Raw genomic sequence first — 27,323 nt, 5'->3', positions numbered from 1 at the left:
AGAGTGGAAGCACCTTACCACTTTCATTAGTTGTTTTGTGCGCCACTCAGTGGACACGAGGGGTAACTGCAGTCCTCTCTGCCCCGCGCAGACTCCGTAGCAACTTTCTGTTTTCAAATAGTAGTTGCCATGAGGTACACTATAGTTTAAGTTCGATACAGGAAGTTGCCTCTGAAACAGTTCAGAGTGTGTCTATTTTTTTTATTAAGGCTGTAATGATTAAAAGAAAAAAAAAAAAAAAAAAAGAATTCGCCAACCGGAAGTAAATACAAACATCCTCTGATTGTTTCCTGTGACGTAACGCTAGCTCCCGATGCTACACGCGGGAAACAGGCGAAGCTGACCATCACAGTGATAGTAAGACGTGAAGTTTTCAAATGCTATTTTCTCACTTCTTTAGAAACACATTTCGGCTATGTGTAAGTACCGAGTGGGTATAGATAGCACGCGAGCTTTATTTGGAGCTATTTTATTTGCTAAATTAACTCCAGACATCACTTCGTTTCTTAACACCGGCCTAGCTCCAGTGGGTGCGCTCGATTTAATGTACGGTGTGTTTCTACGGGACGGCGCTCTGGGGCATGTTGGCTTTTCCTTTTAAAATTGAGGGCCCGGTGTGACACGGTTCGGGTAAAAGAAGCACACCCTGCACAGTTCACGTTAGCCTAGCTATTGTTGGTGGCGCAGCGTGGATGTTACTGATGGTTTGTGTTGAGAAACAGTCAAACCTAAGTGCCACTAACAGGTTTGTTGCAGAGTTAAAAGTTAACAGAAAAGATGTGTAATGATGCTCGTAGTACAGCATGGCAGTTGTCTCGCCTCTCTTGATTTCCACGTTGTGACTTGTTTGCTCTGTCGCTTGCGTGTCTGAGCTTCACGACTATCAACATCAGACTGTGATGTGACCAAGAGCTCCAACTTTTAGGGATCGTTTTAAGGATACATCCAAACTTCAAACTGAATATAGAAGTTAAAGACCCATAATCCATTTAAAACACGATGTAAATCCTGTGGATGTGTTGTCTGTGTGCAGGGGTTACGTCCTGATTTATAAGAAGAGGTCTCGTAAAACCTGTTGTGGTCTGAGCATGTGGATTATCCTGAGTAACAAAGACGCTGTTTCTGTCTGCAGATGTTGCAGCTGAAAGTCATTTTAATTCAATGCAAGCAGTAGTGCCACTTATATTGTTATGTTATATTATAATATAATTGCCTGTAAGCAGAAAAACTGAAAACTCTTCTTAATATGCTATAAATAAATTGCATGGGTCTTGAAAGGAAAAAGTAATTGGTCTTCAGCTGAGAATAAAAATGTATTCACAGGTTCTGCTTCGTTCCCAGGGATTTTACCGTGGAAGCTGAATCTAAGTAGCTCAGCTGATCACTGTGGAAAAAAATGATTCAGATCCAAATGATGTGAATTGCTGGAATTATTTAACACCTGTATCTAATGCATTTTTTCTGTCTGTCTGTAGAGCATCAGTCATCGCCTGTAGCAGAAATGGGAGACACACTGGAGTTCAACGAGATCTACCAGGAGGTCAAAGGCTCCTGGGTCAGTATCCTCGTCAAACATCTCAGCTCTCTGAATTCGGGATGCACCTTATTGAATTTTTTTATTTGAACATTTGTTGATTGCAATGCTGCTGCATGCAGATTCTCTTGTTTGCAGAGAACATTGAGTCTCTACTTTTGAAGAATTAACAAATTATTCATACTATTATCTTGATAGCCCACAGGCAGATGCAGACATAAAATACAGTGTTTTTCAAAGTGTACACATTCACTGGGCAAAATAAGAAAACTCCCTCAAGATCATGTTAAACACAATATATTTATTTTTATGTAAAATTTTCTTTTGATCAAATCTGTAGGTTTCATTTTACTAGTGCGTCTTGGATGATACTCTCCCTGAGACAACAATAACAACCGGGGCTAATTTGATCTATTTCACAAGTTGCAAAACAAATAAATATAACGTTAAAATAAAACTCTGTCCACAAGGATCATGTGAACATAAGTACAATGTACAACTTTACAGCAATTAAAGCTAACTGAAAGAACATCGAATATTTACGGAATACTTAAAGTGTGATTTAATATGCCTGTCATCAGCAGAAATATTAATTTTGGGCAGATGCCAATATTTGACTTTAAGACCTTTATCATGCACTACTATTCTGAACAGATGAGTACAGAGGTAGCACACTGGAAATCAATACACAGGCTGATCTACACACACGCAGAATATTTTTCATTATGTAATGTTCCAGAGCTGATGTTGCTGTCATGCTTGTTCAAAGAGTGTGTTTCTTAATATATCTGTAAGCCAAAGTAAGAAATTTGTACTTTTTTAATGCTAAATGTTAATGTTTCTCGCATTTAAAATAAAAAATTTCTTTAAAATGTCACTATTTTCTTGCTAAATTGTTATTGTTAAGCTCATTGTCCCAATGAACTGAAACTGCAACTGGTATTTAAATTATTGCTATTTTCTCAAGCAGTGTTTTGTTTCATAAAATGTCAGAAACAAGTTAAATATCATGTCACATGTTTTGCTTAATCAACATTCAAAATGACAAAATAAGTTTATTTTCATAAACAACAAAGAAAACCAGAAAATATTCACATTTAAGGAGTTGGCAACACTGAATTTTTGGCCTTTTTCTTAAAAAAAATCTTTCAGGGTTCGATTAATTTTTGTAAGGTGACTAATCGATTGGTCGACATCATTTTTCAGTTTTACCGTTATCAAACTCTTTCTTGAAGCTTCGAGTCCCAGTATTTTTACACAACTCTTTGTTTTGTCATTGCAGAATGATGGGCGGCTGCGTTTTAGCAAGCAAAATGTGGTTTACAAGAGCAGCAAGACGGGGAAGGTGGACAGCATCCCGGCTGGTGAGCTCAACCTGGCCCAGTGGAGACGAGTGTGTTTAGGTCATGGCATCAAACTCGGCACCGGCACAGGACACGTCTACAAATATGATGGCTTCAGGGACTCGGTGAGTTCTGGACACATGTGACACGCCTGCAGGCTGCGGTGTACATTGTGTTTATTTGTGTGCGCGGTTAAGCAGTGGTTCTACAGTGACTGAGGTTCAGACAGCTCATCGGGCAGTAAAGGCTCTGTGTGATGCTGTCCTGATTTTTCCGGACTCTAAATCTTTTCTGTTTCTGGGAAATAATTGTTACCTTACTCGGAGGAGAACAAGGCAACAGTGGAATATTTCAGTCCGACACACACTGCTGGTTTGTTCAGTCGTGTGTTTATGACAAGCAATGCAACACAAGCCAGGGCACCACCGATAAACAACCCGCATTCGCTGTCAGACGTCTCCACAGAAAAACACTACCATCTTGCTAAAATGCCACCACTTGAATGGGCGTGGGTTCCTGTCAGAAGTATGTGAATGAGCCGGCTCTTCTCCCCAAAGCTCCTAATGGGATTAATGAGGGAAACCAGCGCTAGCATGTGTGTTCCATAAACAGTGTAATCATCGGCCCATGTGAGTCAGTGTTTATATCAACCCACTGAAACAATTTGGCTCAGAAAACAGACAAGAAAAATATTGTGGTCTTGTTTGTTTTTTATCACCCGGTTTTTTTCCCCCCCCTGCTCCTCTGTGTGTATGGGGAACGTCAACACGCAAGTACAGCGCCGGGACGGAGGACTGGGTATAACATGGAGTCTGTGCCTGTCTCCTGGGGTTAATCAGCGTATTTTTGGGGGAGATGGCTCCTCTCATCCTGGAGCACAGGCCGTGATGTCATTGTTTATTATCCCACAGTTAGCGTCGGTAATTGAGAATTGGCTGGAGGTTTGGCTGCTGGCGGGCAGAGCAGACACTTTGATTCATCTGTCCCCCTGAAGTGTCCTTGAGCAAAACAGTGAGCCTCTGCCAGAGAGGCTGTTATATAACTGAGCTGTAATTGTCATCTGGAGGAACCGGAGGTGTCGAGGCATGAACGTCACCACTTTACTTGTCACTTACATGTTCACACAGCAATTAGCTAAAAAGATGAACGCTTGGGAGCGGTACCAAACTTCGATACTTTTATGGCACCAACACAACCTGCTTCAATACTATTGAGTATCGAAAAATGCCTTGTCGTTTGGTACCAAATTTTAAAAGGGAGGCTACATCCACACCGACACGTTTTCATTTTAAAACACATAACTTTTGTTAAATGTATGCGTTTACAATGCATAAAGTCTACATGGGCGGGCTGACAATGTAGATAAAATCACGTTTCAACTTTTGATAAGTAAATCTTGCATTAGTACACCTTATTTCACTGCTTTCAAACAAAATTTTTGGCCGCACACTTGTCTGAGTTACATACACTGCAGTAACTGGAGGCGTCTCTGTGTGCACATCTACCGATAGTCTCCACGTGTTGTGTTCAGGGTAGATCTTTAAATTGTACCTACAAAAAAACACCTGTGTCACACTCTCCCCCTCTTAACTGCATCAAAACTACAGATTTGTACTGTAATGTATGATGTCATTTTTTTTAATTTTTTTTTGTTGAAATCAATTTTCTAAAATGGGTATTGAAAAAAAGATATCACCACCGGTATCAAATATTTGAAAGATACCCAGCCCCAATCATTGCGGATATTGCGAATGTGCCATTCAGCACATAACACAGTCTGACATTAAATGGGAAGCTGAAACAATTAGTCAGGTGACATAAAATTGCCCAAAGAAAACATATCTAAACATTTGATCCACTTCTGGGATTTTATTGTCCAAATATTGATTTAATAAAAAAAAAATAAAAAAATAAAAAAAAAATGTCATATTAAGTAATAAAAAAGTTATTGTTCGTTACAGTCCTAATTGAATGCTCACTCAAACTAGTTCTTCTCCTGTTCTTCTAAAATAAATAAAACACCAACAACACTCTTATTTGAGTGGTTGTGTCTCAAACCTAAATTTCTTTGGCAACAAACAAAGTGTTTCAAAGTGTTCAGTACCTAAAGTCAGCTTTGGATGTCACGTTCACAATCTTCTTGACAATTTGGTCCAATTCAAAGTGGGAATTAGTCATTTAGCATTTTATTTTGGCTCCTTTACAACTCAGACTATATTTCTTGTTAAATGAAGAAAATAGGTTTAATCAAAAGAAACATTATTATTGTTCAGTGTAAGACAAACAAATTGTTTTGTAGATTTAGTACCGAAACTCGTGCATCATGTTGACACCAGTATAGAAACATTTCAGCTTTATTTGACAAACTAATGTGTCTTTTAACGAAGTGTGTGAAGGTTTTTGGGGGAGTGGGGTTGAAAAATGTACTAATAAAAGACAGACGGGGTGGTCATGTTGGGTAAATGTGTGTGTGTGTCTGTGTTTATTATGATTAAATGAGCTGAATAACAACAAATCTGCCAAAACTGTAACGAGGAGTTGCACAAACTCAGATTTTATGCTTTTACACATCTGCTCACACATGCGGTCCTATCTGATCCTGGTCAATAAACATGCTGATGAACTTTAACACACACACACACACACACACACACACACACACACACACACACACACACACACACACACACACACACACACTCTGTCTCTGGGCTCTAATTGGCTGTAATAACCTTATAGACAGGCAGATATCCAGGTGCGTAAATTTGGTTTCCCACAGAGTCTGATTCTACCCTGCACACACCACAATCACTACCACATGTGTTTGTACTACCGTGTGTGTGTGTGTGTGTGTGTGTGCGCGCGCGCGCGTGTGCGTGCGCGTGTGCGTGCGAGTCCTCTCCAGTTGTAAGCGGGCCTGCAGGATAAATAAACAGGCTGATTGTCAGTGGTGCTGTGGAGGGGAGGAGGACAGAGGGCGGATGGATTACATTCACCTCCTGTGTTCCCAAGAGGTCCGGGCGTCGGGCATAGTTAAAGTTGCGTTGTGATTAATTATCCCGCCTTCTTTTTAGGTGGTTTTTTTTGCAAGCTGTGACCCATGCAGAGCCGGTGCTTTTACTGCCTCACTAACATTGAACCTTTCTCTCCTTGTTGTTTTCATCGCTTCTTCCTGTCAACTTCTTTTTCTGCCTCGCCTTCGGTCTCCTCACCTCTCTTGTCCACTGTTACTCTCCCCCAACAGGATTTTGAGAAGATCTCTGACTTCTTCAAGGCTAACTACAAGGTGGAGCTCACAGAGAAGGACACATGTGTGAAGGGGTGGAACTGGGGAACAGCCAAGTTCTCAGGTAAACATACACCAAAATCTCCTCAACAGTTGGCCACTGCAAGATTAATACAGGATCACTATAGTAATGTGTATCATGTACTGAAAATGACAAGTAAGGTGCTACTAATTATTAATCGGGTATGCTTATCAACCCAAATGATACAGAACATATCTGCAGGATTTTTTCTCAGGTGATGAGGACCCAGATGTGATGTTGAGAGAGAGAGAGAGAGAGAGAGAGAGAGAGAGAGAGAGAGAGAGAGAGGATACAAAGGATTTGTATGAAGTGGCTGTGATCCTGAAGAGATATATGCTAATGTTCGCTACCAGGCCATCTTACCCAAACTCGACTGTTTTATTTATTTATTTATTTTTTCCAGGACTCTTTTGTCTTTCTAACCTCAGCCTTTTCCAACACAAATTGGGCCTCTTTGCTGTGACAAACATCCACATGCTCAGAATCAAAAATAGTGTCACTTCCCTACTCTCCATTATTCTTGTGTGTGTGCGCGTGTTGTCACGGCAGTTTCATGTGGCATCACTATTGTAACAACAGTGGAGTACTGTGGACACCGAAAAATGAAAATTATAAAAACTACCTGGTTCTAAAACCTATTAAAACCGAGCCGATACCAGCAGTGAAAAAGGGGCAATAGTCCCGACTCGTGGCCTCGTTATTTAATGATAGCACAATGATCTGACGTTGCGCTCCCACTGACTGTTTTCTCCCTCTCCTCCCATCACAGGGCCGTTGTTATCATTCGACGTCAACGACAGCACGGCGTTTGAGATCCCGCTGTCCAACGTGTCCCAGTGTGCCACGGGGAAGAACGAAGTCACTCTGGAGTTTCACCAGAATGACGACACAGAGGTCTCCCTCATGGAGGTCCGATTCTACGTCCCACCCAGCCAGGCTGATGAAAGACAAGACCCTGTGGAGGTGAGAAAGGATGATTGTTTTTTTGTTGTTGTTGTTGCTGTTGTTTTTTTTTTAATGTTGGTGCCAGTTCTAAAAGTTTGTTTTCCTTCAGGCATTTGCCCAGAACGTGTTGTCTAAGGCTGACGTGATCCAGGCCACAGGAGACGCTGTGTGTATCTTCAAAGAGCTGCAGTGTCTCACTCCCAGAGGAAGGTATACGATCAAGATTTACACACAAAATACACTCACTTACACATTTTCTTATTTATTTTATTCCATCAATTTATTTTACCACATCCTTGGGTTGGATTAATTTGTCTAAAGCATTTTTCTTCTTTCAGATATGACATCCGTATCTACCCCACGTTCCTTCACTTGCACGGTAAAACCTTTGATTACAAGATTCCCTACACCACCGTCCTCCGTCTCTTCCTGCTGCCACACAAGGACCAGAGGCAGATGTTTTTTGTGGTAAGTGGACGTTTGGGCCTTTTTTGTCGGACATTTATTTTCTTGACGTTGTTCATGTGAAATTTTCTTTCCCAAATTAGCATTTTCCCCTGGCAACTTCTTTCACTCCTTCTCACCATGTTTCTCTCTGTTTGTGGTTTTTGTTTCCATAGATCAGTCTGGATCCTCCCATCAAGCAGGGTCAGACACGTTATCACTTTCTTATTCTGCTCTTCTCCAAGGAAGAGGATCTCAGCCTCACCCTCAACATGAGCGAGTGAGTATGTGACAGTGAAGCTCATTGTATTGGCTGCATGTAAGATATTCTACTGGCAAATCAAGGCTCCTCTTATGGTAACAAAATGATAACACAATCTCTGGGTAATCGATACTCACTTTTTGATGTTGTAAAGCATTCATCCACTAGGGGGAGCAAAAGGTCTGGATGTTCTTTGCATTGTTGCTCACAAATCTCCCAAAAGCCTGAAGGACACCCGTTTCATGTTTTTTCCTGTGTGTAACAGGGAGGATGTGGAGCGTCGTTTTGAGGGCAAACTCAGTAAGAACATGTCAGGGTCTCTCTATGAGATGGTCAGCAGGGTGATGAAGGCCCTCGTCAACCGCAAGATCACTGTACCTGGAAACTTCCAAGGGTAGGCATTAAATACACACTTTTTTCACACTTAAAAACATCCCTCAACCCCACAAAAAAAAAACATAAAAAAACTTGCATCTCTTCCTCCTCAGCCACTCCGGGGCCCAGTGCATCACCTGCTCCTACAAGGCATCGTCAGGACTCCTCTATCCTCTGGAGAGGGGCTTCATCTACGTCCACAAGCCCCCTGTTCACCTGCGCTTTGAGGAGATCTCCTGCGTCAACTTCGCCAGAGGCACCACCACGACGCGCTCCTTTGACTTTGAGATTGAGACCAAGCAGGGAAACCAGTATACGTTCAGCAGCATTGAGAGGTGAGAAGGCTGCACAGGAGCAGATCTGTCATGAAAACACACCTTTTCACGCACACAAGTATCCCGTTAAGCGTCTCATCCTGTTTTTGATCACATTCGGGATGTGATGTTTACATAGCTCATACCAGGTTATTCATATTTATGTGTATATTGAAGATAATCCAGGTGTGATTGAAGAAGATACCACATCATGTGATAGGAAACAAACAATAATATATATATTATTTTTTATTTTTTTTTAAAGTTATGAAACATTTTAGCATCCCGTTTTGGATGTTAAACATGTCAGTATTTCCATCAACTATAATTAGGGCTTCGCAAAGAATTGTAATAAAATCGCGATCTCGATTCACGCCTCTATACAGTATCATTTGTAAATGCCAATGATTCTTTCGCATTTTTATTCGGGACATCAGCTGCATCCAAACAAGCGTTACTCTCTCTCAATAACAACGCTGGGTTACAGGACGTGATGAAGAGCAGCAGAAAACCGCAGTAAAAAAAAAACAACAATAAAAAAAACAGGCAGAGTGAGTGAGGAAAAGAAAGAAAATGAAAAGGCACAGAAAAATACTTGTTGTATTTAATAAATAGACATGAGACTGAACTTGATTGTTTTATGTTCAGTGACAGATTCATGAAGCTGCTGCATTTAGGCTGGTTTCGAAAGTTGATGTCCTGCATTAGGCACCCTTAAATTCTTTTGACTTTCCTTTTGTATCAGGTAAATTAGTTCATTTAACATTTATTTTGGAAAAAAAATAATTTCCGAGACAATTGTGATGTCAATTCTAAGCAAAGAAATTGTGATTCTCATTTTATCCTGAAAAGGTAATTACACTTAGTTTAACATGCTGTCAGTGGATGAGGTAAAGTTACTTGTTGTAATGTAGAGTCCTAATCTTATTGCCGAGCCCTGAACCCGTACAATGAATTCCATCCCAAAATACAAAAAGCCTGTTTGTTTTTTTCCCCCCTCTCTTTTCCTTTCAGAGAAGAGTACGGCAAACTGTTTGACTTTGTTAACGCCAAGAAGCTCAACATCAAGAACAGAGGGTTCAAAGAGGTAACGCATCAGTCACTCAAGCACCTCTCAGTTTGTTAAAAAAAAAAAAAGATATTAAACATGTTTTGTGAGACTTCCATCCCAGATATTGATGCTTGTTGCCCTTCTCCTGTGTGTCTGTCCTTGTACCCCTGTAGAAAAAGGTGGGTATGGTCACGGGCGTCATGTGTGGATTAGGCATTTGATTTTATCAGTGTGGAGTGATTTCTGCTCGCATGGCGTGCCACTGGTGTGTATGTGTGTGTGTGTGTGGGTGTGTGTGCGCGTGTGTGTGTTGTGAGGATTGTGTCCAATAACGTTGATTTGGTTTGATACTGTCAATTGAACCTGATAAATCTGCTGTGATTTATGACTAATCATGCGTCGTGGGGGTGAGAGAGTGTGTGACTGATAACTTCGATGAGTGTGTTTTTGTTTTGCATTATGCTGACTAATGTGTGGCCGGGGGGGCTTTTGGTGTGCTGTAACACTCGACACAGTTGTCATCATGACCGCTGCCGAACATAGGCAGCGCTGATTGCATTACCCATAATGCTCTGTTGACATATACAAGCTCCCGGTGTGTCGGACAACGTAGCCAAAAACCCACTCCTTTTTGCTGGTAATGAGGCCGTCTGCTGCTATGGCGACGGGGTCAGCGGAGTAGGTCAACGTAAATGAATTGACCTGCTCTCCATTTCCTGTTTTAATAGCAGCGTCTCTGGACTGTCATTTGTCTGTTTCCTGTCAGACATTGATACTGATGCATTGAGATGGGAAAGACCATGTGGGGAGGAGAAGGGAATAGTTTCACTTTGGTGGTCACGATGACATCACAACACAATCCAGCCTTTTTAGTGCTTTACCTGTTACTTTGCTGAAGAGGAAGTTGTTTTGCTGAATTGCTGTATGTCCTTATTAAACTTCAAATTCAGGCCAAAATGTCACAAATTCACTTAACCACACCACATGGGCTGGTAATTGATTTGATTTAGCACTAAAACAATTAGTCAATTATTTGATTAGTCAAGTGGTTTCCGATGTTTTTTCTCTCAGTGACCACCAGTGTCTACTTGTGATCCGCTTCCATCACATACCATTCAGACAAAGACGGATTAAAGGCCTGAAACACCAAAAATGATCCTGTAATTCACAACAAAAAAGCAGAAATTAGAGAAAAGAGAAAAAAAACAAATGATATACTTAAAAGAAAACGGAATAGAATCCTGTTACTCTGTTTTATTACCCCTAATGAGGTCACTGCCCCCTAAGAGACTCCTCTTTGCTGTATTGGTTTGTGGAGGGTTTCTTTGACCTTGCAGTGTACTTTCAGGGCATGAAGGGTAAAATTGACGAGTACAGCGACTCCGATGAGGACCAGCATGATGCCTACCTGGAGAGGATGAAGGCTGAGGGCAAGATCAGGGAGGAGGGCAACGACAGCGACGAATCCGATGGCGAAAGTGGTGAGTAACAGCCTCAGTATGACGGAGGTAGAGAGAGTATGTTGAGAAGATCGATAGGGTTGACTGTGAAATTCCTTGTCGTCTCTCTTTAGATGAGTCGTTCAACCCTGGAGAGGAAGATGATGACATTGCAGAAGAGTAAGTGGCTTTCTCCTACAATTTCATTAACCTGTTCACCAGTTGTAAAACTTCAGACAAAAGCACTAACTTGCATCTCCCCCAGCTTTTTTTTAAATTTTTTATTATTATTATTATTTCTCTCTGGCTTGTCTCAGCCAGCTGACTTAACTTCTCTACCACCCTCTAATCAAACAGGTACGACAGCAATGCCTCAGCAAGCGACAGCAGCGATGAAGGGGACGACAGCGAAGATGAGAGTGCCAAGAAGAAAAAGGCCAAAAAAGCCAAAGTGGTGAAAGAAAAGAGAGAAAGGAAGCCACGCAAAGAGGTCAGAGAGCTGCTGGGCGAAAGATCAAATTGGAGAGAAATATTAGGGTTGAAATATGACAAGATTCAGACATTAAGTTAAATTCACAGACATGTGTAGACCGCGCTGTGCTGTAAAAACGGTATATATTGCTTTCTCTCTGAGTAGAAGAAGCAGAAGGATACCGGCGGTCCCAAGAGGCCGATGAGTGCCTACATGCTGTGGCTCAACTCCAGCCGAGAGCGAATCAAGTCGGAGAACCCGGGCATCTCCATCACAGAGATCTCCAAGAAGGCCGGAGAGATGTGGAGACAACTGGGCAAAGACGATAAGGAGGTGAGGAGGAAGATGAAGATGAAGAGGGAGGATTTGATTTAGTTTTACTCTCGGTGGCTATCATCGCTCTGTGTATAATGACGGTGGTCGCTTCCAGTGGGGAATCGACACAGAATTATCACATAAATCCAGTTTACATTTTAAGACTGTTATCTGATATTGTTGCAAACTCCGAGTGTCTCGTAATAGGTTACGTTTTAAACTTTGGAGAGGAAATTCATACATAAAGCAGATGGCCGTTAAAAGATGTCTAGTTGAGTTAAAAATGAATGTAACTATTATTGATCTTGATACAATTCATTTTAGAAAGCTGCAAAAGAATCATATAAAAGTTTTAAAAGTGGGTCTTTAACCAGAACAGGAGAGTTTCAAGACAAACCAGTGATGTGTCCGGTCCTTATCCATGTACTCCATGATGTTGTATTGATTCAAACTCTCCTGTTTCTCTGTTTCTCTCAGGAGTGGGAAACAAAGGCAGGCGAGGCAAAGAGGCAATATGACAAAGCAAAGAAAGAGTACAAAGAGAGCGGTGGAGGATCAACTTCCAGTTCCAAGAAGTAAATCTTGCAACACAGGAACTCATGTTTTTTTGTTGTTGTTTTTTTCCTTGATACAGCCAGTCTCAGACATGTCTAACCTTTTTTTTTTTTTTCTCCCCACCCTTTACCCGTTAGGGAGAGTAAGAAATCTGGAGGCAAAAAGGACGAGAAGAAGAGGAAGTCTGTCGGGGGAGACAAAGACAAGGACAAGGACAAGGATAAGGATAAGGATAAGGACAAGGAGCGAGGCGGCGGCGGCAACGACAGCTTCAAGAGCCGGGAGTTCATCGAGACCAGCGAGAGTTCGTCAGACTCTGATCACAAGAGCAAGTCTAAGCGGAAGAAGAAGGTAAAGCCAGTAACGATAAATGTCCTCATCAGACAGGCTGCAGCAGGAGCCAGTATCATAACCTTCCTGTCTGCGTGTTTCTCTTTGTTCGCCACGACATTCAGACATCACACACTGCAGTCAGAGCGAAGAGTGTTTTGAGCGACGTAGGGGAAATCAAACTTGGATCACAAAACACATTTTTTTATTGGTTAGCAGGTTTAAAACCTGGTTTTAACTTGTACTGCGACATCGAGTATTCTGCAATAAAGCCCAACAATGATGACATTTGAAATGATCCAACCTGTCCCCACCGTGATCTGCATTATACATGCAATTTGCTATTTTATGAATATTTCAAAAATATCTCTTGAAACTCGGCGGCTCCTTCTTGAATAGGCAAAAACATTGTAATCCGTCTCCGCCCTGCGGTGAGTGGACCTTTTGTTTTTCAACTCTTAGCTCAGCCAGCTTTCTACTAACTCATCAAAAGCTCTTTTGCATTCTTGTGCCTGTAACATGACCTCGATAACTGCACATTTGATTTGAATTGATTTCCCTTTGTTGTCAGAATATTTAGCCAAGATGCGGTCACTTGGTGAAATTACACATTTAAACAATAACTATATCCAAACATCGATTTGTACTAATTGTTCCGCGATAAATAAATCAGAGTTGTTGTAATATTCCCGTTCTCATTATTAACAAATAAACTGAAAAATACTGAAGTAATTGTGTACAAATTAGGCTCTTACAGGCTATAAAGCGGTTGTTTGTTTATTTCTATTAACTTGGCAGTTTGACCAAACAGCTAATGTATAATATAGATGTTTGTTGCAGTTCGAAGTGAATTGTCAATATTTAGTTTTAATGAAGGGAAACGACAGTCGGACTTCTTGTAGCTACAAAACTGAAAGTTTTGCACTTTGAAGAACAATTCAATTGCTGCTCTCGTCAAGTGTGTTTCACGCTTGCGTGAATCCGGACGTCCAAATTACCTTACGATAAGAAGAGAAGAGACTTTTAAAATAATAGCTGCAGTGAAGCTGATGGAGAATCTACGGTGGCCACGAAAAATGCAAAAGTTCCTCTATGGAGTCGGTGTTTGGTTTGTCCCTTCTGGGCTTCTGTAGAAATCTGTCCCAATCTGTGGAAGGGGACCCTCATCTAAATATAGTTATTAGGGCTCGTTCTATTGTAATGTAAAATCGAAAAACAGTTAATTTTAGGTGGTTACACACAAATTAAAACATAATCATGAATATTATATTCCATTTCTACCGGTAGGTCCTCTTAAATCCTGCAGACTGAACACCAGCTTGTTAACCCCTGACTTAAACTCAAAATGCTGATCATAAGCCTCAATTTACTCCAGTGTTACTGAAACTGATACCATAAGCTCATCTTTATATTATTATCATATTTTTACAATCCCTAAAATTACAGAAGGTTGTCTTGTTGTCAACAGTCGCATCTCATTTTTGATACTTTCTTTTCAAGCAGGAATCAGACGAAGAGGAGGAAGAGGCCGTGTCCACACCTGCCAGCTCGGAGGAAGATTCTGACTAAACACATACTTTTACAGATCGTACACTCAAACCAAGGACCAAGCATTTATACTCTCTGTGTTGATATCACACCGACAGACAAACCAACAGACTTGAGTTGTAATTTTCCTTTCTACATGTTTAGTTTGAAGAGTACAAAGTTACATCTTGTGAATGACTCTGGAAACTCGCGATGTTTGAGCTCAGAGAAAAAGTGGTACACTGGTGTACCATTCGAGTTCCCCAAGGGTTTCCAGCTAAACCTGGGATATGGTTGTTTTAGTTCAATTAGCTCTGAGGTTTGTAGGAGTCAATAGTTGATTATTGTGGATGATGCAGAGAGCAGCAGATGTGAAGCCATGTTGTTCCTCCCATGTAGAGCATTTTAAAAACAGCAGTTCGGTGGGATTTATTTGTGTTTTGCAATATCATGTTTTCAGGCTGAAATAAATAAATGCATCATTTTCAATAAATCCTCACTTTGTTTTTGTTTTTCATGTTTGTACACAGCCACTTGCATAATACCTCTTGAGCGATTTAAAAAAACATTAATGGCGGAGGTGGCTCCTGTCTGTGTGCAGATGTGTGTCGTTGGGGAGAGACACCGTGGCACCATGTAGAATTGATCGCTGCCATCTGTGTGTGTGAATGAAAAGCAGATTGTCAAGCATTTTTGCAAAATAAATGCAGTGCAATTATTATTCCCCGTCTGTGCTTTAGATGCTAACGTACTTTTGTTTGCGGTCAACCTCAACCTGCTGTTTGTAAAAAGGATCCTTGACTGGCTGTCTTCCCAGCAGAAGATCAAGCCCGCTGCCGAGCAGTAGTTTATTTAAACCTGTATTTACAGTTATAGGCTACTGTGTTGTGTCTATAGTGGGTAAATGTGTGTGTTGTTATTGAGGGGTGATCAGCTCTTCTGTGTTTGTTTTGTTTTTTTGTTTTTGTTTTTTTAGAAAAACAACTTTCCCACTTTGAGTTCACTGAAAACCCAAAAGTCCCACTTTCCCACCAGCACTGGGAGGCAAAGGTTAAGGTATGTGTGAAAGGGAGGCAAAATCTGCAAAGTAGACACTGCAAAGGTAAAAAAAAACAAGGCGCCACATAAGTGCAGACCATTTACTATTTACCATTCAAAACTTCACTTGCAAATGTTATAGATATGTCCACAGGCAGTTCACATATTTAACAATCTGTAAATGGATGATAAGGAATGTGACATATTTTTACATTTTAGTACACGTGTTCAAAGTGCCTGCTGTTCCTACGTGGATCTGAACACACGCGAGTACCCAAAATTATGCACATATAGTTTTACACATTAAGTATTTTTTTTTAATTTGTCGATCATTTTATTTTGTTGTTGTTGCGGATAAAAGAAAATGGTCCCAGATCCGCTGGAAGAAATGAAGGGTTTCATATACTAAACCGTACTGTCATTTTCATCATGAGAGGTAGGAATGCCTCAGCAGTTTGTGAGTCTCCTACATTATGTTAAAGAAAAACCAGCTGTTTGTGTAGTTTTACTCCCAAGATATCCCCTCTTATTTCCTATACACTGGCACGTTGTGCTCATTTAAACACGCCGTGTGGTCTGCGACTGTGTGTGTGTGTGTGTGTGTGTGTGTGGTAAATGACGTCACAGCTAACAGTTAAGAGAGCCAGCGGTTTTAAACAGGAGGCTGAGGTCTAAGTATGGGGTGGTCAGGAGTGTGGTTTATAAGAGGCAAATACCACCGGAAATGAGGTTTCCTTCCACTTTGACAGTGTTGGGCTTGACGAGAAGGTGCTCCTCTTCTTGTGCCTCCTGCTGCAGCACTAACTACATGTCCTGAGTAAGACCCCTCGTGTTTATTACCAGGCTCATGAAGTGACAGCTTTGACGTCGTGAAGCAGCTCTGGGAAGCTGCGAGTAGGTACGACTGTGGTTTTGAGTTAAAGGAGCAGTGTGTAGGATTTAGAGGCATCTCGTGCTGAGGTGGCAGATAGTGACAAACTGAAAACGCGTGCCCTGTCAAAGCGCGCGAGAGAATCTGCGGTGGCCACGGTGGTGCAGTGGTTAGCATTGTCGCCTCACAGCAAAAAGTTTCCGAGTTCAAATCCTGTCCTGGGCCTTTCTGTGCGGAGTTTGCATGTTCTCCCTGTGCTTGCGTGGGTTCTCTCCGGGTTCTCCGGCTTCCTCCCATCACCCAAAAACATGCACCTCAGGTTGGTTGGCGCCGCGGTCGTGGCAGCCTGTTGCAGCAGCTCCCCCTCGGGATGCTGCTGTAGCGAAAGAATTTCCCCTCGGGGATTAATAGAGTACAATAAAAAAAAAATAAAAAAAATGCAGAAGTTCCTCTATAGAGTCGGTGTTTGGTTTGTCCCTTCTGGGCTTCTGTAGAAATCTGTCCCAATCCGTGGAAAGGGATCCTCATCTAAATATAATTGTTAGGGCTCGTTCTATTGTAATGCAAAATCGGAAAAACAGTTCATTTTAGGTGGTTACACACAAATTAAAACATAAACATGAATATTATATTCTACTTCTACCGGTCGATCCTCTTAAATCCCTGCAGACTGAACCTTTAAATGCTCACAAAGACACGGCTATTTCTGATTGCAGTTTAAGTCTCTTAGCATGCCAGGGTTTACCAAAGTACAGCCGAGGCTGATGGGATTGTCAGTGTTTTCAGATATTTGGTAAACCAAAGTATTGGACAACATTTGACTTGATGATGGAACTAAATGAAAGGTTGAGGTATCACCAAAGTGATCACCCTGAGGGGAACATGAATGTCTGAACAACAGGAAATCTAGACTGTATATAAAAAAATTGACATAACTCCCGTGATGTCGCTTGTGGATTTCCTAAGGAGGTTTTAAAGTTCAGTTCAGGGAGGTTCCAGCTATAAAGAGGTGGCGCCTGGAAGGAACGAAGGCAGGCCGGATCAAGCCCCCTGTGTAACTGTCATGAATGGGGAAATTAGTTACAGAGACCAAGGCTTACCTTTGTACCAGGCTGTAAACATTTGTTTTTGCAGTAAAGTAAGGGCATTTTAACATGGACGTTGTTTGGATTGACTTGCTTTTGGAGCCAGACTCAAGTGGCCCTTCAAGGAACTGCAGTTTTTGGGCACTTCTGCTTCATTTTTTTTTTTTGTAGCTCCATATGTTACCGCTTGCTTGAGACATTTCCCTCAAAACTACAAATGTAATCTCATGGGGATGCAAGATTAAAGTCAGGGATTCAAAGTCATCAGGATTCATCTTTTGGGAATTATGAATATATACAACTGTGTGCCTATTCCTTTGTTAAATGTAGATATATCGGAGGGAATGAACACTTTGACATGCTGGTAGCACTATGGGAAAAGTAAGGCTGCCATCCTCTGGAGAACGTGAATGTCTCTATAGTGGTTCATGGCAAGTTGTCAGTGACATGGAGACCGTGTAGCTCCTCTTTCTTGAGGTCTTGGAACATTTGTGTGCTGGCATGTCCTAAATGTAGCGCTCAGAGAAGGATTGAGTGGGACTGTGTTTACGTCAATCCCTTCCTGTGACATAATGATCACAATTCTTTTCTCGTTCACCGACATATCCAGTTCACTAATAGTCAAAGCTTGTCCACATTCCCATTCTGACAAATGTTGTCTCGTGTTTACAGATGTTAAAGTTTCACAGTATCACTGGCCATTACAGGAATGCTTCCAGTATGTATTTCTGATTAAGGTTACAGTTAACCATAGCCTGAAAGCTTGTGTTCTTCTTACTACGTGCATTGCATGCATGTGTGTTTATGTGTTTCTTATCTTGTATTAGGTTACCATTAACTGACCGCAAACATAATGGACCCACTTAAGAAATGACAAACTGTCTCGGCATATACATCTACGCACAAACACACACTCACACACACACACACACACACACACTTTGTCACTGCATTGCATTATCTTCCTGATGTGAAAGGCTGTAATGGTGCTGGTCCTCCTGGGTGTATCGAGAACACGTCGTATCATATGTCGCAATTATTGCACAGTTGTCAACAATACCACAGTTTGTAATTTATTACAGTACATTTAGATTAGTAAGTATAGAGTCAGATTTCTTTCTTCTATACAACTGATGTCCAGAAATGTGACAAAAGTATGTTTAATGGAGAAATATTGAACCTTTGGATTTCTTTGAGTGTTTCATTTAAAGCTACGACATTTTCATAAGTTTTTAACATCCACTTCAAGACACTATAAATGGTGCTGGTTGTCTTCCAATCGGGCCTCTTTGTGAAGTTAAAGAAACAACAACCCTCCTACATGTTGGTCAAAAGTATTCAGACACACTTCTTAAAACCTCCTAAAACATTTCAGCATTTATTTACATATATTTGTAAAACATGGCACTTTTTCATGAGGCAGAATAAGCAGGAAAACATATTCAGCAGTGGAAATAAAAACATTCTCTCATCCCAGATTGTGGAAAAAAAAAAAGGATTTCTATTAATATGCAGTGATTCATTTTAGGTCCAAACTTCATGTTTGTTACTTTGTTTCTTTCATTCATTCTTTCTTTCTCTGTTTTCTTTGTTTCTTTGTTTTTCTGTTTTGTTTCTTTCTTTTTTGTTAGTTTCTTTCTTTCTTTCTTTCATACTTTCTTTCTTTCTCTCTCTGTTATCTTTTTTCTTCCTTCCTTCCTTCTGTAAATGCATAACATGCACAAACGCATTTCCAGCTCAAAGTATATATCTAATAAAAGCAAATAAAAAAAAAAATAATGATGAGAAAAAACCTTGTGACAAAAACTGACAAATTTGAATGACATACCATTTTTCTGTGTGGAGGATTACTTTTTGTACAAATGGCTACATCCGACAAGTTGAGCGCTCAAAGAACCACAGGACAACTTGATCTCAGATGGAATCCACACTAAGTCCCTGATTAAAGGAGCAGTCCACCTAAATCTTGGTCACATTTCATTTAATGTAATGTAACATTTTGGGGAAAACCTGCGTAACATCAGGCAAAGTCCAACAGATAAAATCTACCTTTGGACCATCTCTGTCTGGCCCAACGTATTTTCATGTTTGCTACCTTGTGAAATAAACCACTAAATAAAGCAGACCGATAAACAGGTCATTTATTTTGTAGCTTGCAGCTTTTAACCAGCTCAACCTGTTGAGTGTTTCACGGTACTGTGAGTGAAATGGGCAGGTTTGGGGGGTTAGATTCCCTCTGAGTTACACACTAACACTGAGACATGAATGAAGTGATACAAAATATGAGAAACCCACTGGTAGGATTTAAAAAAAATGTGTCCAGAGCAAATTAAAGTGAATGTATGATATTTCGGTTGGTGTCTAATTGTACATGTTTGTGCGTTGTTAGTGTGTTTTCAATTTAAGCCCAGAGATGTGGAGGAAAGAGGGATGGGAGATGGGGATTTGTGGTGGAAAAAGAAGAGACAGAGGAAACCATTTCCTCTCGCTCGTTTGAGTGAAGAAGGGGAGGTCCAGTTGGTGTCATAAACCAGTGAATCAAAGACGGGGAGGGAGAGGGGAGAGACAGTGAGCTTCAGGAATCAAATATGCAATGAAGCAGATGAACACAGGCCACGCTTAGGAGAGATACGATTGGTTTGAAGTTTAGGACCACATTTCTTTGATCAGAACCGGGAGAAAATTTCTTGACATTCAAAGGGTTGCACTTCCAAGACGGCACCTGTTGGAGCTGAAGAGGAGTTGCACTTTTCTCTCAGGCTTTTTAAGTGCCGAGGCGTCGCTCCCTGACGAATCGACGAGCAGTCATGGCCTCCTGGGCGTGGGGCTACGTTACGGACTTCTTCACCTATGAGACCACAAAGTCAGTGGTGGTCAAGAGCTGGTCTGTGGGTATCATTAACCGGATCATGCAGGCGCTCATCATCACGTATTTTGTCAGGTCAGTGGTCTGTTTTTTTTTTTCATATTTTGTGTGTAATTGTGATTTGTTATTATATCTCATCCTTAGCAAGCAGAAATAGAATAAAAGCTTTTAAGGGATTGATTTACTCAAAATTACAAAAAGACATTTTTCACCACCTAAAGAAATACTTTATGTGATTTGAAACTGGAGGGTAAATACAATGAAAAGTTTTTTTGACTTTTAGTTAATTGCAGCCAGAAACAAGACTCTTGATATTTATATTTCTGAAACTGAACTCTCGACGTCCTCTTGAATCCTCTGTGTTGTCTTCTTTGTCTGCAGCTGGGTCTTCATCAAAGAGAAAGCTTATCAGGTGACCGACACCGGCATCGAGTCCTCTGTGATGACCAAAGTAAAAGGTTTTGGCTACCATCAAGACCATGTGATGGATGTAGCCGACTACATCGTCCCCCCTCAGGTATGCGACCTGATAATATGTCTCTTATTACCTTTGACCTAATGTTTAAACATTGTCTGAGGTACCCTATCAGACCACACACATAGCCTCTTTCAGATTGAGTGAAATGTTTGGCGGTGGCTTGTGGTGCAGGTAAAGTATCTGACTGGCAGAAACTGCCATGTGAGTTTAGTGAGCCAGCATCTGCGGTTATGTGTTTTTTTTAAATCATTTGTAATGATGAACAAGCGGTTAATTAATGAGGTGATTAGTGCAATGTGCTCACAATATGTGAGGCACCACTGCATAGCATTACATAAAAACTAGGTGTACCATAAATGTTGTGATGTGTTTTAGGGCTCAGGTGTGTTCTGCATCATTACCAGACTCATCTTAACTGAAAATCAGTTCCAAGGGCGATGTGCAGAGGTGAGGACACATTCAGATCCCTGTTTTTTGCCGTGTTTCACTTATTACCCATTAGTTTTACTAACTGCGTTTGAAGCCCTTCATGGGCTCCTTGCTGTGTTGATGTCTTTCTTTTTCCCTTTGAGCCAGAGTGTTGCCTCACATCCTGAGGCAGATCTACATATCTCAGCTCAAGACCAAATGTGACGGGGCTTTTGCATGTCGGGAGGTCCTCTCATGACCGCCGGCGTGACGTTCTAAGGCTTAAATCACCTCCCAAAACCTTTTTGAAGCATTTTATCAATGTTAACCTTCATGTTAAAGGGGCTGATGTTGAGATATTTTTTAACAAAAGAATAGGAAATCTGCTCATTTATAATGCACATGTTGACTTTTTTGGCCTGGTTAGAGCCTTTATAATTATTGTCTGTACAAAATACAGTAAATAACTGAGTCATATTGAGTGATACGGTTATCGAGCATCTTTGGACTTGATTTGAAACCATCAGCAACCACAGATTGAAGCCTGTTAGAGAAAGAGATTATTTACATAAACAACAAACTAGTTGACTCCTGATTTTAGGATTTTTCACAGGCAGGACAGCGTGGACGTAGGTTGATAGATCAAAAGTATCTCCACCTTTATGTAATCAAAGCACCTGAGCTGAGCAGTCTTCTATACTGAACTGATCTTCTAACTGGTCTCATTATTACCATTTATTTATTTATATGGTGTACCTGTACTGTATGTATTATTTTGTGTAAAAAAATCTTTGGACACCTAAACCCCAAATATTGAACCCCAAATATTGAACCCCAAATATTGAACCAATGGAAGAAGACATTAAGTAAGGCTCAGATGTGTGTTGTGTGTTACAGACTGCGGAGAGTTTTGGTTGTCACACAGATAAAGACTGTCAGGAGCGGCTTGGCTCCATCCACTCCACCGGTGAGTTTAATTTCTTCAAGAGAAACTTTTACATTATTACCAACGCTAAGATTACAATGGCATCTGTTATGTGTTTATCTGTGAATATCTTTTTCACATTTGTTGGCTTGATAGATGAGCAGATGCCATGTGAAAAACAGAATGGTGAAAAAGCTTTTGACGTTATAAAAAAACTTGGTCTCAGGAAATATGATATGTAGCTTTACTAAGTAACGTAATAATTTCTTAATATTTTTTACTTCACTTTTGATTTTGTTCAGGTTGACAAAGTCCTCTTTATAGTAAGAGACCTTTATGGCATTATTGCAATTTTACAATTATTTTGTAGTCATACGATATTTGGTATCGGAGAATGACCTGACCCGTGTTTTAGGTTGGGTGCTGAACTTCAAAACTTTTATGGCACCCACTGAAGTGCTTTGGTACTTTCTGGTATCAAAAAAATGCACTTATGCCTATTATTGTGTTCTCCACATATTTTGCTTACCTTTGCTGTATTATAATGCAGAAAACTTAAAAGCATGTTAATTCCTGGTTAAATTATGTGCAGTTTGCATCTTCACAACAAGGAACCTCGCACTTTACTGCCTTTTTAAAAAAAAATATTATTCTTTTATTCAAGCATCTTTTTAGCAGAATATTGACTGTACAAAGAGTATGAACTAAAAAAAAAAGGGCACATCTTTCCACAGAATTCAGCACAATATTTCCTCTCTGTCTCTGTCTCACACACCAGGTGTAATAACAGGTACTTGCCTTAAGAACTTCAGTGAGTCCAATGGTCAGTGTGAGATTGAAGGATGGTGTCCAGCCGAGGACGACGATGTCGTGATGTAAGATTTAAACACATAAGCAAACACACAGATAGGCTTTTGCACCAGACAACATCTTCCTCACTGAAAATCTCTACTGTCGTCCTCACCCATCCTTTCCTGTTAACGTCCTCCCCAGCCAACCGACGCTGGATGTGAACAACTTCACCATCTTCATCAAAAACAGTATCCGCTTCCCACGCTTCAATGTCACCAGGTAGGTAGAAACAGGTGTGCAAAACACAGAAATTCTTAAATTGTAGCAGCTGGAAATGTCAAATGGTGAATTGATGAGAGCACAAAAGTATAAATAATATCATTGTAATCATACATGCTCCTTAAAAAAAAAGTGACAAAAAGGTATTTCATTAATACATGACGTTAACTTTTTCCTCTCTCAGAGGCAACATTCCTTCCACAATGACGTCTGAGCAGATCAAGAACTGTACCTACCATCCTGAGCTGAACCCCTTATGTCCCATCTTCCGAGTGGGGGATGTGTTGAACTTCACCGAACAGAATGTGACTGGCCTGTCAGAGAAGGTCTCAAAGTTTATTTTCATAAATTCTACATTCTAAAATTGTGACTTAAGCACGAGTATAGTTTTGTTGTCATGTATGAAAAACATTGTCACTAAGGAGTTTCAGATCTAAATTATACAAGTGTCAATCAAAAAGTTCAGAGACAGTTCCTGTTGCATGCAAACGCAGTGCAGCACAGCGAGGCACACAGAGCAGGGGGATGCTACAACCTTTATGAGTAAGTGTTCCAAGTTTCGTCGCTTGATCAACATCAGCATCTGAGTTGCACAGGTTTTTGTGACCACTGGTACGTCTGCATTTGCGACGTTACCATGGACTTGAGCAGAAAGCACACCGAGTTTTGTGTCAAACTCAAGAAATCCGCGCCAGAGACCTTTGAAATTCTTCAGAAAGCTGACAGCAGTGAAGCCGTGAAGATTTGGCTCCCTGCAAATTTTTTCTGTTCCCCAAAAATTTGACACTTTGATGTCACAATGGTCACAGAATCGTGTGTAACTCAGGAGCGGATGTTGATCAAATGACGTGATTTAGAATTCCTACTCAAAGTTTATTGCTTCCCCCTGCTCAGTGCAAGTCACGGTGCTGCACACTGTTCAAGCGCAACAGTAGCAGTTTCTGAACTTTTTGATTGACCCTCACACACATAGACCTGTCCTCACCTTCCTTCTCTTGTCTTAACTGATGGCCTGTAGTCACGCCAGCATCTAAAATGGTTAAATCTGGTGGCAAATTTAATTCATTTTAATGGAAAGACCTCCATTTTTTTTTACTTTTGTCTTTGGTTCATCTTTGATCTGTAAATTTGTGCTGGTGACCAACAGCAATACGCCTTGACAAGGCTGAACTTGGCAATAACAGAGAGCTGGGCAGTCCAAAGTATGCACAGCTATTCTATCTTATTTGATGTGTTGCTCCATCCACTTTTATTTCACTTTTATTTAACTTCCTCTTTTTTAGAGATTAGAAGACAAGACTCCACTGAACAAATGTCTTTTAATAATGAACTGGATGAACTTATGGTCCCCTTGGTGATGAGACATGTTTGCCAACTGACGGTAGCAAGCTCAGCAGGGGGAATAACAGCGGAGCTCACCAGCTACGGTCCACAGCTCGCCTCTTAGCTATCAAGTTGTCACCAAGTAATTTGGTGACAGATCATTTTCACTTTAACACTTTATGGTGTGACCTAACCTTAATTATTACTAGTCTGAGGCTATAAGGAAGGCTACATCTGAATACATATGTACAAGTGTCTCTCTTTTCCTAATCATCTCTCAGGGGGGAGAAATAGGGATAAACATTGAGTGGAAATGTAACCTGGACCTAGACATTGAGAAATGTGTACCTCGATACTCTTTTACGAGACTGGATGCTCCATTTGAAAAGAATAACGTCTCCAAAGGGTTTAACTTCAGGTAGGGAAGCTGTTTTTTTTCCTCTTGATGTCTACTCAGTTTTTTTGTTGTTGTTGTTGTTTTATTATTCTTTAAGCACTTTTTTCTTCTCTTTAAATACAGATTTGCCAAATATTTCAAGACGGAGAACGGGACTGAATTTCGGACTCTTCACAAAGCTTTTGCAATCCACTTTGATATCATGGTCACTGGCAATGTGAGTTGTCTGAAATAACACTAATCAATGAATATGCATGTGTTTGTGTTGAATTAAAACACATTCAAACCTTTTTTTTTTATTGCAATTTTTTAAACCCTATACACTTAAATGTTTTATAATATCATAAATTCATCCAAATTGGAACAAAAAGGAAATGTTTGTTTTTTTGCCTGCTGTGTCACTTTAGCAGGAACTACTTGCTATTGAAAACACTTTAAAGAAATCGTTTGACATTTTAGGTCTTGAAAATGGAGCAAGATTAGCTAAGTTAAGCATTGACGTGAAACGGAAGCAAACATTTGGACTGTTTCACACATTATTACCTTCTAAAACCTCAACTTGTATTCTTTATATTTCTGTATTTTTAAGAATTATGCGAAATTGTAGGTGAACATTTTAAACATTGAACCTTGCCAGGCAGTTTTTCACTTATTGGTTGCATAAGTAGCTTAGTTTTTATTGTACAGACTTGAGAGCAGCATCAATCTTCTCATCTAACTGTCCACAAGACAGAAAATAAGCGTATTTTTCAAATTGTCAAACCAAAACTTTACATTTTCCGTCCTTGGCAGTAACTGTTTCTAATTGAAATCAGTGTCTGAACAGGTGCTTTTCAATAATCAATGAAACTGCTTTTAATAAGTTGAATATAATTATTTTTTAATTTTAAATGTAAATATTCTGGAGAGACAACTTATTTCACCTAAACTGACTCCATCTCTTCTTGTATAACTCTTCCAGGCAGGGAAGTTCAACACCATCCCAACTCTGATCAACTTGGTAGCTGCCTTCACCTCGATTGGACTGGTATGAATTTGTGATGATCAGGCTAAAATGTATTTTTATTCTTACTGTCAGCTGTCATTACTCATATTTTCGTATGTGTTGGCAGGGTACGGTTCTCTGTGATATTATCTTGCTAAATTTCTTGAAAGGGGCCGAGCAATACAAAGCCAAGAAGTTTGAAGAGGTAATTCAATTGGTTTTTATAATATAGTATCATGCACCCAGAAGATTGACTTGAACCCAGAGCTTTGTAACATACTTTCCTCGTTGTTTTGTCCATCCAGGTGTCAGACGCTCAGATAGAAGCATGCCTCACTCAGAGCCCAGGCAGCCACCTGTCACTCACACCAGGTATCAAGAGCTCCTATGACTCTGGAGCCATTTCCCTCGCCACCGTTGACCAACCAATCTGACTGACAGCAACAACATGGAAACACGGACATTCCTTTCTCTTTCTCTTTCCTTTATTGGCTTCCAAGAGAGCATTGTGGTTTTTTTTTGGTTGGTAGGATCCTCTTGTCAGTTTTTATTTGCCATGTGTACAGAACTGAAGGGCAACGTTGCTGCCATCTTCACAATTTCAAAACTACCTGTGGGAATCAGAAGAAAAGAACTGTGTCCTTCAAGCTCATCACAATAATTGGTAAACTGGAGCCTCTCAGTAACCCACATTCAAGAATAAGAAGATTGCCGGCTCATAACCATTCGAATAAAGCTTACCTCCAACATTATTAATCTCAGAGGGAAATATACAGTAATTGAAATGCTGTTTTGTAGTATGTAATTTTATTTTACAAGATATTTTACAGTAACTTAACCTCAATGATCTGTAACCTCCTGTTTGTCAGCGAAATATTAAAGCTGAAAAAAAAAAATCTCTTGTCCCCTTTTTCATTTACCAGTGAAAAAGCCACAATTGGAAAACATGTGTTTGACATTAAAAACAGTGGTGAAAATGAACGAATTGAGATTTTGGAGCATTATCTTTGTCATCAAGTTCACACAATTATTTACAGCCCTTATCTCAAATAAAAGTGCTGAAGTCTTCTAATGATTTAAGGACAGTTAATGCTGGTGTGTGTGTGTGTGTGTGTGTGTGTGTGTGTGTGTGTGTGTGTGTGTGTGTGTGTGTGTGTGTGTGTGTGTGTGTGTGTGTGTGTGTGTGTGTTATGAGAGAGGATATCAGTGGGATACATGTGTGTGGTTTGAGGTTTACAAATGGGCCATTATTAGTCCACTTCTGGGTAATGTTGCACAGAAGATGCTACTGTTCCGACAAATGGACTAATGTAATTCCTCTTTTAGAACAGACAATCCCCAAAGACATGATGACTCTCTTCTTCTATGTATATTTCTCTGGTTTAGTCCTGGATGTTCATCTCAGACATTTATATAATTCACCATCTTTTAATTCCTTTCTGTCACTCACATATACTGTACATTTTTGTTTTTCCCTTCTCTCGCTGTGCTTACCCCCTCGTTTCACTATAAACTGACCGGGGCACTAATAGATCAGCTAAAGAGCTTCTTAATGGTCCTGACAGTGATTTATGAGAGGGGAGCCCGCAGAGGAATCGACAGCAGTTAGCCACCAGGTTTTAATGTACTAATTTAATAACACAAATCAATATAATGCATGTA

At 40.4% G+C, this 27,323-nt stretch overlaps 2 protein-coding genes across 4 annotated transcripts; both read left to right on the top strand.

The window, feature by feature from the left end:
- The first annotated feature begins 282 nt into the window (after nt 1-282).
- ssrp1a (structure specific recognition protein 1a) lies at nt 283-14,915 on the top strand. Of its 3 annotated transcripts, none has more exons than XM_069170614.1 (18): nt 283-357; nt 1,476-1,555; nt 2,817-3,002; nt 6,122-6,227; nt 6,955-7,148; nt 7,240-7,340; nt 7,469-7,598; nt 7,751-7,854; nt 8,102-8,230; nt 8,325-8,546; nt 9,540-9,612; nt 10,925-11,057; nt 11,150-11,195; nt 11,373-11,505; nt 11,653-11,820; nt 12,280-12,377; nt 12,495-12,708; nt 14,191-14,915. In XM_069170614.1, exons 2-18 carry the CDS (start codon nt 1,502-1,504, stop codon nt 14,254-14,256), a joined length of 2,157 nt encoding a protein of 718 aa, XP_069026715.1. In that variant the 5' UTR covers nt 283-357; nt 1,476-1,501; the 3' UTR covers nt 14,257-14,915. The 3 variants fall into 3 exon arrangements, with proteins under 3 accessions (XP_069026715.1, XP_069026713.1, XP_069026714.1); XM_069170612.1 differs by having other exon boundaries at nt 14,188-14,915; XM_069170613.1 differs by lacking the exon at nt 283-357 and adding an exon at nt 703-745 and having other exon boundaries at nt 14,188-14,915.
- A 5,100-nt stretch (nt 14,916-20,015) lies between these two features.
- p2rx3a (purinergic receptor P2X, ligand-gated ion channel, 3a) lies at nt 20,016-26,095 on the top strand. The gene is made up of 12 exons (XM_069170630.1): nt 20,016-20,149; nt 20,456-20,591; nt 20,928-20,999; nt 21,858-21,927; nt 22,664-22,760; nt 22,879-22,956; nt 23,141-23,282; nt 24,561-24,697; nt 24,800-24,893; nt 25,638-25,703; nt 25,789-25,866; nt 25,967-26,095. Exons 1-12 carry the CDS (start codon nt 20,016-20,018, stop codon nt 26,093-26,095), a joined length of 1,233 nt encoding a protein of 410 aa, XP_069026731.1.
- The last annotated feature ends 1,228 nt before the right edge of the window (nt 26,096-27,323 follow it).

Source organism: Embiotoca jacksoni, unplaced genomic scaffold (assembly GCF_022577435.1).
Source record: "Embiotoca jacksoni isolate LCO1_2020_lvr unplaced genomic scaffold, fEmbJac1.0.p SCAF_5, whole genome shotgun sequence".
NCBI lineage: Eukaryota > Metazoa > Chordata > Actinopteri > Embiotocidae > Embiotoca > Embiotoca jacksoni.
This window is presented reverse-complemented; position numbering and strand designations above follow the sequence as displayed.

Coding starts and splice junctions, on each gene's coding strand:
- p2rx3a (XM_069170630.1), top strand. CDS start 20,016: ATGGCCTCCTGGGCGTGGGGCTACGTTACGGACTTCTTCACCTATGAG. Junction 22,761..22,878: donor GAGGACGACGATGTCGTGAT/GTAAGATTTAAA, acceptor CGTCCTCCCCAG/CCAACCGACGCTGGATGTGA. Junction 25,867..25,966: donor AAGCCAAGAAGTTTGAAGAG/GTAATTCAATTG, acceptor TTGTCCATCCAG/GTGTCAGACGCTCAGATAGA.
- ssrp1a (XM_069170612.1), top strand. CDS start 1,502: ATGGGAGACACACTGGAGTTCAACGAGATCTACCAGGAGGTCAAAGGC. Junction 3,003..6,121: donor ATGATGGCTTCAGGGACTCG/GTGAGTTCTGGA, acceptor CTCCCCCAACAG/GATTTTGAGAAGATCTCTGA. Junction 9,613..10,924: donor AGAACAGAGGGTTCAAAGAG/GTAACGCATCAG, acceptor GTGTACTTTCAG/GGCATGAAGGGTAAAATTGA.